Below are 12903 nucleotides of genomic sequence, written 5' to 3' on the forward strand. Positions count from 1 at the left end.
TAAAATTAATAATAAAATAAAATTCACTTCCAATTATATCATTTTGAGCCTGCCCATATAACAATTTAATACCAAAATACATACTGTGAATCTGTTCAGAAATGTAAGCACAATTCTTTCTGACCAAAGTTTGTTTTCCTTCCTACAAATATTTCTACTTTTTATCTGCTTCCCTGTTTAAAAGTCCCTTTCCTATGCTCAATCCTCTTTTCTTTTTTCTAATTCTCCTGAAGAGAAATAATTCGCAATTCCCATGTAACTCAGCTAAAATTCTCCAACTATTCTCAGAAAGAGTCTGCAGGGTCCACAAAAGTAAAATTTACCTACTACACTAGAATTTTACAAAAATAAAAAAGAAATGAGGCCGAGCAAGAGCTCAAGCCAATGTGTGGTGATTCAGTGGTAAATTCCTATTTTTTATGCAACAAACATTTACTAAGCAATTCCAATATGTCAAGAAGTAGAGAAGTGAAGGCAAGACAGTCCCCTCCTCTCAAAGAGTTTGTGGTCTAGGTCAAAGGTTCTCAAACGTTTTGGTCTCAGGATCTTATTAAACTCTTAAAAACCACTTAGGAGGGGGCGCCTGGGTGGCTCAGTCATTAAGCGTCTGCCTTCGGCTCAGGTCATGATCCCAGGGTCCTGGGATCGAGCCCCGCATCAGGCTCCCTGCTCGGCGGGAGGCCTGCTTCTCCTTCTCCCCCTTCCCCGGCTTGTGTTCCCTCTCTCGCTGTGTCTCTCTCTGTCAAATAAATAAATAAAATATTAAAAAAAAAAAAAAAACCCACTTAGGAGGGTGCCTGGGTGGCTAGGTCGTTAAGCATCTGCCTTTGGCTCAGGTCATGATCCCAGGGTCCTGGGATCGAGCCCCACATCGGGCTCCCTGCTCGGCGGGAAGCCTGCTTCTCCCTTTCCCACTCCCCCTGCTTGTGTTCCCTCCCTCGCTGTGTCTCTGTCAAGTAAATAAATAAAATCTTTAAAAAAAAAACACACTTAGGAACCCAAAAGAGCTTCAGTTTATGTGGGTTACATCTGTCCATAATTATGTATTAAAATTAAAACTAAGAGCACTCCAAATTATATATTCAATTAAATCCTATTACATATTAGCACTGAAAATGTATTTTGAAAAATATGTTCTTTTAAAAAATATATTTTTTCAAAATATAAAACATATACAAAATAACATTTAGCAAAAAAATAATAATAAAAAAATAAAATTTAGCAAGAAAAATGGCACTGTTCTACATTTCCTCAAATCTCTAATGTCTGGCTTACTAAGAGACAACTGAATTCTCATTTCTGCTTCTGCATTCAATCTGTTACAATATGTTGTTTTGACTGTAGTACATGAAGAAACCCATATTCAAGCAGATATGTAGTTAGAAAAAAAGAGAAATGTGACATCTCCCTGAAAGTCTTGTGGGGCCCACAGAAGTCCTTGAACCACACTTGGATAACAGCTGATTTAGAGCAATGTTTTCCAAACTTTTTTTTATCTAACACCTCATCAGTTAAAAAAAAAAATCTGAAAATATCTCTTCTAGTATATTTAATATACTATTTAAATATATATTCTACTAATACTATTTCTATTATAAAACGTATATATACACAATACTTAATATGAAGACAAATCAAGTTCTAATGTTTTTTTCAATATCCCAATGTACTGCCTTAAGTAGAAGCTTACTTTGGGAACTACTAGATTAGGAGAGAGATCTAACTACAAAGAAACATCTACAAGAGAATGTTAAAGAGCTCTAAAAGATGAAATTATTACTTTGTCCCACAGAAAGAAAGTAGTTTTATATTCCTAATAAAACATTACCCCTGCCCGGGGCGGGGGGCGCCTAGGTGGCTCAGTTGGTTAAGCGTCCGACTCTTGATTTCAGCTCAGGTCATGATCTCAGGGTCATGGGATGGAGCTCCATGACTAGCTCTGTGCTCAGCAGGGAGTCCGCTTGCCATTCTCTCTCCCTCTCCCTCTGCCCCTCCCCACCCCTCACACCTGCTTGCATATGCTAAAATAAATAAATAAATCTTAAAAACAAACAAACGGGAGCCTGGGTGGCTCAGTCATTAAACATCTGCCTTCGGCTCAGGTCATGATCCCAGGGTTCTGGGATGGAGCCCCTCATTGGGCTCCCTGCTCCGCAGGAAGCCTGCTTCTTCCTCTCCCGCTCCCTCTGCTTGTGTTCCTGCTCTCATTATCTGTCAAATAAATAAATAAAATCTTAAAAAACAAACAAACAAAACATTACCCCCATGGTAACTAATTCTTTTTTGGTTTTGTTCTATTTTAAAAGCTGCGTGGAGAACCTTTCCTTTTCATCTCTGAGTTTATTTTCTGAGAATAATAGCATTTAGTACACAAGATTCAGAAAATACAGATAAATCAAAATTATTATAATCTTAATACTCAGAAATAATTACTATTAACACTTCTGTTAACAGTTATATTTATGTAGTTTTATTTAAATATATAAAACTATACAACTACTATATAGTTATTTCTATATAAACTTGGATACTATACATACTGATTACCTGTATTTTTTAACAATGTATTCACAACATCTTTTCATGACTTTTTTTTTAAGATTTTATTTTTAAGTAATCTCTACATCCAACATGGGCTCAAACTCACAACCTTGTGATCAAGAGTCACATACTCTACCAACTGAGCCAGGACCCCACAACATTATTTTTTACATCAATATTTTAAAGGTTTTATTGTGTTTCATGGAAGAAATCTATAACTTAGCCAATTTCCTACAATATGACATTTAAACAGTTTCCAATCTATGAAGAAAAGCTATAATAAATACTCTTGTATTTTTTGCGTGGTCTACACTGTATCTTTGTGTTAGTTCGTGAAAAACTCTTCAGATAATTACCCATAAATGGTATTGCTGAGCCATAATGTGTGTACATATTTAAATCTATTACTTGGACTGCCCTGGAGAGGTTTATTCAACTTTTTTTTTTTAAGATTTTATTTATTTATTTGAGAGAGAGAGAATGAGAGATAGAGAGCACGAGAGCGAAGAGGGTCAGAGGGAGAAGCAGACTCCCTGCTGAGCAGGGAGCCCGATGCGGGACTCGATCCTGGGACTCCAGGATCATGACCTGAGCCGAAGGCAGTCGCTTAACCAACTGAGCCACCCAGGCGCCCTATTCAACTGTTTTTTTATATCTGCCTATTTGACAGGTTAAAATCTGTATTTTACTTTTAAATTATCCACTGTATTTTTTATTTAAATTCAATTAACCAACATATAGTACATCATTAGTTTCAGATATAGAGTTTAATAATTCATCAGTTGCATATAAGACCCAGTGCTCATCACGTGTCCGCCTTAATGACCATCACCCAAATACCCCATCCCCCCAACTAACCTCCCCTCCAGCAAACCTCCGTTTGTTTCCTATAGTTAAGAGTCTTTCATGGTTTTTCTCCCTCTCTAATGACTTTCCCATTCAGTTTTCCCTCTCTTCTCCTATGATCCTCTGCACTGTCCTACTATATTTTCTTTGTTTTTTCCCCATTGTATTTTCTTAAAGGCACTCTAATAACTGGCCATTTCCTTCTTTTAGAATCACTTGGGTTTTTTGCCACCCAGTGTCTACTTCATCTCTTCTACAGATCAGGTACTTTGCTAACTGTAGTTACTTAATCTGCAATTCTCTATGCTTTTCATTTATTCACCAAATATTTAACAATATGTGCTATTGTTCACTACTATCTCAATTTGTAACCTAAACAAAGCAAGCATTCTAATGGCAAAGCTGAAATTTAAATGAAAGGCTTAGGGGCAGGGAAGGATTTCTGAAGAACAGTAAGTATAAAACATGTTATAATGAGTAATCTAAGAATTCTCATAATCCTTTCCCCACAAATGTGAATATCCATGATAGCTTTGCTAGCTACTTGGTTAATAAGTGTAAAGAACAGAGAAAACAAAGGGGAAAAAAAAGCTGAAATTTCAGCTAGCAACTCTCTAATATTTTAGCTACTAATTAAGGGTACTGGTAAACAAATAATGAATAAGTTGAATCCATTAAAAACTGTAACAACAATATAGCAACACTGAAAATTTGTATGATACAATGTTAGCTTTAAAAAACTAAACCAGCAGGGAAGCCTGGGTGGCTCAGTCAGTTAAGCGTCTGACTCTTAATTTCAGCTTAGGTCTTGATCCCAGGGTTGTGAGTTCAAGCCCTGTGTTGGGCTCCACTCTGGGCATGGAGCTTACTTTAAAAAAAAAAAAAGAACTAAACCAAAAGTGAAATCACATATGTGAACAGACAGCAGGAGTAGGCAATATTGCTGTATCAAGAAAATGGGTTCATAAGACTTTTATTTACAAATTTATCAGACAATATAAGGAAAACATCAGTTAATTATATATTCCTAAGGAGAACCCTCAATTACCCCAAATTTTCTTTATCTCTTATAAAATTATAATAAAACTACTTGACAGTGAGGATCTAATTTTTAAAAGTGGCTTCTAGGGCACCTGGGTGGCTCAGTTATTTAGCATCTGCCTTCAGCTCAGGTCATGATCCCAGGGTCCTGAGATCGAGTCCCGCATCAGTCTCCCTGCTCCTTGGGAGCCTGCTTCTCCCTCTGCTTCTCTCTCTCGCTCTCTTCCTTTCTCTCTCCCTCTGTCTCTCATGAATAAATAAATAAAATCTTTAAAAAAATAAATAAATAAAAATAAAAAATAAAAGTGGCTTCTAGGTTATGTCCAGGTTCAATCCATTTAAATCAATTTCAAGTACATTCCTACTTCATAATACCAAATATTTTATAGCTCTGTGGTTTCTAACATAAATTCACATATATTATCTCACACCAAGAAGCCTGTTATTATCCACATTTTATAGATGAGGCAACTGAGACTATCCTAGGTTCAAAAGTTTATCCAAAATCAAAAGACCAATAAGTCAGTACAACTTGGTTTTTCTGACTCTTACTACATATAGCATTCTACTAAACTTTATTGGCGCCTATGATAAAATTTAAAAAAACCATTGTGATTAATGGTCTTAATTAAGAATATCAGATTCTGAATAACCAAAAATGAATTACTCTACATTTAATATATGTATTTACAAAATCAGTAAGTGTACTGATTTTAGCAAGATAGCTAACAAGTACTAAACAGAACAAAAGATCTCAGTAAACAGATATCTTAATCATAAAATTCTATATAATCAAGGTTTACATTATAGCTTTTAAAACATGCAAAATCTTTTATATAAACTGTGTTACCTGGGCAAAATACTGCTAAGCATTTCTAAAGGTGATCATTTCAAGACCTAGTAAACTTAGGGTGTTAAAAACACACATTTTGTAAAAATCAATTTCATTCACATGAGTTGACTACTATTTTCTGCTGAAACAAATGTGATTTTACCTTTGATCCTAATATGTTAAATATGAGTTGGCTTTGAACTCATAAAAACTAAATATCAGATTTGCAAAATATGCACAGCAGTAGTAACAGTCAAATTAACAATAATGATACCAAGGAAAGAACTGAAAGGTCCAATCCCACCAAATAATCTACCAGACAGTAAGAACAAGAAGGCTAACTGTAATGGAACTAACTGTGATACAGCTTAGGCCTTTACAGTACATACCATATATATGTTGGGCTCTGGTCTAAACATGAATTATCACAATCTTCACAGTAACAGTGATAAATATATCATGAGCACACCAAAAAAGAAACTGAAACTTAAATCATTAACTAACTTTCTTAAGTCACAGAGCTAATAAGTGATATAACCAAAGCATGAATCTAAACAGTATTTATTTTGTTAAATAAATTAGAATGTGTCCAAGTTACAAGATCAACTATTTCCAAACAATAAGGTAAATAATCACTTCTTACCTCTTCAGGCAGTTCACTGTACATGGTTTCAGAGGTAGACAATAAAAATATAGGTGAAAATGATGGTATATCTTGTAGCAATGTCAGAAAAGTTGCTCTCACAGTTTCACTGACAGCTTCCCACCAATCACCAATGTGAGGCATGTAAACAATACTAGGTACTGTTCTTCGAGCTTCACGAAAAATCTAATTAAGGAAAGAACTGGCATTAAAAATAAAAATTGATCTTATTCTAAAGTTTACTCAGTAACCCCCAAATACATGAAATGTGTCAGGCGTGTTACTGTAATTATTCTCAGCTCAAATATTTAAGCTGTTCAAGATGTAATATTCAAGTCTCACATAATAGCTTCCATCTACCCTTGCCCCACCTAAAAAAAGAAGGGCTGTGGGGTTTTTTGCCATTTTGTTATTCCTATTCAGTATTTAATAGTATAAAGGTATCAAATCACTCCACTTATCTACCAAGTAAAGATAATAAAGCAAAATACCACTATAAAATATGCTGCAAATAAAGAGATAAACATGCACCTATATGTCAACCGTGTCAGAATGGTATCAGTAAGCACAAAGAAGAGAAGGAAGACATAGTTTCCATGTTTGTGCACATTCCCTAAAATCACTAAATATATGAATTAAATAAACCTTCTTACCACAATGTACCACCCTAGAGTTTAAAATTAATGAACTACCTGCTGAACCACTTGTTTACCTCCTATTACCTTAATTCAATCCTCCATAATAAAGTAGTCACAAAATACCCTCACATCACTAAAGAGCAATAAATGAATTAGCAAAAAGCTCTGAGACACTCCCATTGTCAGACAATACAAACTAAAGTTTCCTCAAGTGTTAAAAAGAGTCCTAACCATAGCTTCAGTCACACTCTGCCAACATACGCCAATAAGGACCAGGTTGGCTATTAGTAAGCTGCCAAGCAGAACTACTGCCCTTTACATATGTCAACAACAGCTCAATAGCCCATCAACAAATTCTCGTGGGTTAATATGGCATCTCTTCAATGCTTTCAACAAGTGAAAGAATAAATGTAAAAATCTTTCTTCAATTTCAGAATTCTATTTCTAAAATTGTCTACTACTTTCCCTTATTTTAAACGTTTCAATTAACCTGTGTAATGTGCAAGATAGAGAAATAATGATATAATATTTTTTATCTAATATTCCAAACAATTAGGATTATCAGAAACGTTCCTAAGAATCACAATGATTATTTTTCTTTAATGAGTAAGCCTACCACTTGCATGAATTTTTCAAATGCCACATTTTATAAAGCTTAAACATTCTGTGTAAAATAAAATGTATTGCCAATTTAATAAACCAGATGGAAGATGCTGAAATAAAAATTTTCCCCCAAATTGGAAATGTAGATGTTATGATCACTCACATCAAAAGTAATATTTGCTCCTTCCCTTCCTTTAATATTTGCATATCCACCAATCCAGAACAGTTGTACAGTACAACTCCAGGACTCTCAAATTTTGACCTTTTCTGCAAACACGCACCCTCTTATCCTGGATCTTGAAAATCCAAGGATTATTGTTTTCCAAAGTTCTTGTAGAAGATTCATAAGAGAAAAACAAGCATAAATATTGGCAAAAGGAAGGAACCACACAGGAGCACAAAGGCAAGTGAGGCATTTAATTCCCCCCCCCAAAAAAAATTGTTACATGCCACCCAAATCAGGGATGGTATGCGGAAGACAGTGACCAAATGAATGCCTTTTGTCTTTCCAATTCCCATTCTGTGCTGGTAAAACTAGGGAGAGTCAGCAGGGAAAAAAGTGTGATTACATGAAAAAGACTAATGAGCTATACAGCCTACTGAGAAACCTCTCAAAACTAACCACCTAATTCAGCCATGCAAGTTACCACATGCCCAAGGAGAAATGAGAAACCATGCCTTTTTTGAAAAACATAAAATGTAGCCTTTCATTCTAACACTTGTAAGTTAGATTTTCCAGAAGTATGTGTTGAGAACATCTAGCTGCTAATCAGTACCAAAGAGTAAGGGCAAAGCAACAGAAGGTTAAATGATAAACAAAAACTCTACAGAGCCAGAAATTAAATAATGCAGTACTACAGGTATTTTAAACTCATTTGCAAGGCTGAACTAGAAACAAAAGCATCACCAATTCTACAAGAGTTGAGGGGTTTTTTTTCCTATTTCTTTCCTCTTTTCATCCAATTCTCCCCAAATTAACAAAGTGAACATGATATCCTACTGAATTATTTCTAAAGACTTTAGGAAAATATCTTTATCAGTAGAACTTTTAAAAAAATTATATTTTAAAAGCTAAAGGGGGGAAAATCAGAAAGAAAAAAGCCTAAGACAAATACAGAAAAATAAAAAGGGTTAAGCTTTCCGGTCCATGAATGTATAATTACCTGATTTTACAATTAATCTAACTACATGCAGTATCAATACCCAGGGGCTATTTTCAAAATTTCTCTCCTAAACCTTTACAGCAAAAACATCCTTAATTTCTAGAAAACTTTAAAAGCACTAATAAAACAAGTGTTATTTTTAATTCCTTACCCCATGTGATCTCAGGATATTTAAACTTTCATATTTTCTTTAAATATATAGCCAACCTGTTCTAATTCTCCAGCTTTTGTAATGAAAATTCAAAAAGAATAGTCTAAAAATGGTATTTAAAAATCCAGAAAAAAAGTTTAATCCTATTGTGATTTTTCCATAATGTAAAAACAGCTCTTCAGCAGTTTGCTGGTAACTTTTAAAGTTGTGGCATAAGATACACTCTGTGAAATCAATTAACCAGATTCAGAGTAGAAAAATAAAGTCTAGTTTTAGTGAAGCGGCAACTGTCTTGGGAACAAGTGATGCCATTTGATAACTAGAAAAATACTCACCTAGAGGGTGTCTTGGATTGGTGGATGTGCAAGGTGTAGTAGAAAACAGAAAAACTGTTATAGAGAAAAAAAGACAGTAGGCCAAATTACTGAACCAACCGTTCCAAAATACCTCTGACATGACCAGCACTCTTGCACAAATAAAATGAACAAACACCAGTGTATGTGAACTGTTCATTTTGATTCTTTAAACAATATATTCTATTTCTTTCTGGCCTCTTCTTGCCCCAGACATCATGGTCCCTTATGTAACTTTTTAAAAAATTTCCTTATTAAAAAAAAAAAATCACAAACTACTTCTTCTGAATATTAAAGATATTAAAGAGAAAAATCAGGTCATTGAAGTTAAAGGTATCCATATAAAGAAGCACTAATTACATAAACTGCACCTATATTTGAAAGAGTTCTTATCATCTCAATAGCTAAACTTTAAAGTCAGTATTTTAGCCAGCAAATTAAAGTGTAGTACATGAAAATTTACTGTATTTTAAAAATTAAGACTATACAGCCCATAACAAGCCATTTTCTTTAGAAACTGGAAACTAGAGCAATTTTAAATACAAAAGTGAATGAAGCAGAAAGCTCCAAGCTAGTACAGCTTTCACTTTCCTAAAAGGGGCTATATAAGAAAGAGGGAAACAACTTTTTGTCATCAATAAACTTCCAGAATTTGTCTTGCTCTTATGCTAAAATTTATAAAACATAGGTAAAAGAAAAATCTTGGGGGTTAAAATATTCTTGATTTTTATAATAAAAAGCACTATTAAAATGCACTATTAAAAAAGTTTAATTCTTTATACCATACTATCACAAAATATAACATAATATATCTGCATTACTAATAACTTCATATCATACCTATCACTTTACTCCACTTATATTCTATTTACCTAGGATTTATCAAGCATGTCTGTGAAAAGGAGGCACTGTGTAGGGTCAAGATTCAAGAAATAAAGTGTTCGATTTCTTCACAAGCATACAAAATCAGCCTGTTATAAAATATAACTATACTAGAGTTTCTATATGATGACTGTAACATAAAGCAACATTTTATGAAAATTAAATCACCCAAATTTCTTTTCTGTTATTTTCATTGCCTAAGAATTTCAAGAATTTCATTAAATGTGATAAACTCTGGACCAGGATAATTTAATTTGTTTACAACTCAAGGAAAAAAGTTGTTGCTATGGTAAAACATAGAAACCCATGTGCACAAAGACAAGAGTATCCAAAGTATACACGGACTGCTATGGAGAAATCCAGAAATCCTTACACACAAACACAAGGGTATCCAAAGAATACACATAGGTAAATATCTTAATTCCTTCATGCTATTTAACCAAAAAGTCTTTCCCCTGAACATTTCCAAATACAGTATCTTTCTGGGAAAAGAAATATACTCAAATTTTCACCAAAAAAAAAAAAAACCCTTATTGACCATTTGAAACTATTTGTAACACCACATAGTGTCCAAACTCCAAGCCCTGTGACAGAGAATATATAAATTTATCAATTCAATCATACTTCTGAATTAACAAAAAAGATACAATACGATACGCTCATCAATCCTGGTTTTCCTAAATCAACAGTAGAAATAATACAAAAAGCAAAAAAAATACATATGAAGGTGTCAGAAAAGGGGAATCATAGCTGTTGGTTTTTTTAGAGCATTAATACAGTAAGTCTTTTAGCACAGCTACTAACACCTCCAACCTTATTGTAGGGCTCAATAATTACTTGTGACCTTAATGGAACAATCATAAATCTTCCAGGCTACCCCAGTTTTCTATTTTCCTTCCAGAGCCTTTGGAAGACTATAAAACACTCAGGTGCATAGGTAGATGATAGATAGATACAGGAACACACACACACGCGCGCACGCGCGAAACCACTTTATGAACTCTGGCAACTGTTTTCAGTAATAAATACCTAGTGTCCAGTGATTGGCCAAAGTACCGTATCTCACTGTGATCTACTCAAGACCTAGAACAGTAACACCCTGATGCAGGTTTAAAGTGAAGATTCCCAGGGCTCACCCCAAATTTAAGGAATCAGAAACCCTGGAAGTAGAGCCAGGGAATCAGAAATTTTAATAAGCACCCCCAGACAACTCTTATATTGACTAAATCTTAATAAACAATGAGAAAACCCTGTAGTAGACACAAATTCCTGTACTGTTTTCACACAATTTGTAATATTCATCATCAGCTGAGGCAGTCTGAAGGAGAAAAGGAAGATTTTCATATATATATTTGTGTGTGGATAGGTTTTAAAGAACAGACATGGAATTAAACATGTATAAAGAAATATAAACTGGGCTCTTCCCATTTTCCATTTTATCACATATATAAATACAGCCCTTTAAAGGTGATTTAAGACTTCTTTCCTTTAAGATTAACTTTCATGTTTGTGTCACATTATTAAATAACCCAATTTAATTTATATCAGGTATCTTAGAGGCTGGGGAAAAGAGAAAAGCACAAAAGAATAATTTGCCACAGACTAAGCCACATCTCTTTAGAGATAATCCTGCCTACAGGAAGACTAGCTCTCAAGAAAGTAAGGCAAAAAGGAAGAAAGGGAATAGAGAACAAAGGAAGAGAGAGAATTTTTCCAGCATTTTAGCTCCTGACTAGTATGCTCTCTTATACTTTCTTCTACCCACTAATAGCTCCACAAATTAAGGAAAAAAAATTCCTCAGTTTTATAATTTAATAGTCTCCTTTTGGATAATTTTTTAGAAGGACAGTGATATAATTACAAATTTAAAATACCTTTAAATATGTACTTAAGATATAAATAATCAGGGATTAACCAGGACAGTTTATCTAGTTTCTGGCCAACGTTCAGAAGAAGTCTGAGCTTCGGCTACCATATCTACAAAATTCTACTCAGTTCCTGGACAGTCTGGACACCCAGGTGTGGTCACTCAAAACTAAGCTCTACTTCTAAACCAGGACCTTGGAGGCAAAAGCAAAGATGAGATGTCTTGATGTACTAAATACAGTGTAATACAACCAAAACAATAAATACTAGGTTTTTCTTCTTTTCCACTACCAAAGGACACTCTCTCCATCCTCCCCAAGAACACAACAAAAAGTAGTTAAAGACAAGAAATGAGAAAGAGACATAGAGTATACAGTTAGAATTCAAACTGAGCCCAATGATGCCCATTAGAATGCAGGAAAAGTCCTAGGATCCCAGCAACACCAACATATAGTTCACTACAATGCTTCCTAATTATTTCCTCACCTAATATAAGTCAGTAATGGATTTATGAACATGTACATACACATATTAGCCATAAAGAATTATAGACAGAATACCCTCTCACTCTGAAAATGATCCTCTTTCAAAGTTATTTATCTTTGGTTTCCTTGATACTGCCAAATATACATATCAAAAAAATAATCCAACCTGTACAGCAGAGTGTAAACTAAAATGACAAAGTTATATTCATTCCCCAATTCTCCATATTCCTTCCCCCAAGGCAAAGCAATGATTATTAAGTTTTATAGGGTATTCTTGGACAAAATTTCTATTTATATATAAGTATAAATTTTTGAAGGTTTTTTTTTTACAGAAAGATCATATTGATGGATTGATTTACAACTGGCTTTTTTCATAAATATCACCTTTCATATATATCTATGTAAATTTACTGTGTTATTAATAGCTTCATAGTATGTAAAGATATACCATAATTTATCATAGCCCACCCACCATCAAAGGACATTTAGTTTGTTGGTCTTATTTAGTTTGGCAATGCTATATGATGCTGTGATAAATGTCCTTATACATCCAGCAGTGACTATTTACACCTAAAACATCTTTAGGAAAAAGTCTTTAATGTAAAATTCCTGGGCCAAAAGGTATATGTACTTAAAATTTTAAAAAATAGCGCCAATCTACACTCCAAAATCACCAGGCATCATCAATCTTTTCATCTTTTTAATTTTTTTAAAGATTTTATTTATTTATTTGAGAGAGAAAGCACACAAGCAGGGGAAGTTGCAGAGGGAGAGGGAGAAGCAGGCTCCCCACTGAGCAGGGAGCCCGACATGGGGCTCAATCCCAGGACCCCAAGATCACGACTTCAGCCGAAAGCAG

General features: G+C 34.3%; 1 protein-coding gene across 2 annotated transcripts in view; it reads right to left on the reverse strand.

The window, feature by feature from the left end:
* The window catches only part of ATAD2B (ATPase family AAA domain containing 2B), a 161657-nt gene that overhangs the window by 45923 nt on the left and 102831 nt on the right, over positions 1-12903 (reverse strand). For both annotated transcript variants that reach the window (XM_028099431.2, XM_028099430.2), the window contains exon 19: positions 5904-6089. In XM_028099431.2, coding sequence (XP_027955232.2) covers positions 5904-6089 — 186 coding nt within the window. The remainder of the gene's footprint in view (positions 1-5903; positions 6090-12903) is intronic.

The sequence above is a fragment of the Eumetopias jubatus genome, unplaced genomic scaffold (assembly GCF_037043125.1).
Source record: "Eumetopias jubatus isolate StellerSeaLion01/CBP00866 unplaced genomic scaffold, mEumJub1_p1.0 scaffold_9, whole genome shotgun sequence".
Lineage (NCBI taxonomy): Eukaryota > Metazoa > Chordata > Mammalia > Carnivora > Otariidae > Eumetopias > Eumetopias jubatus.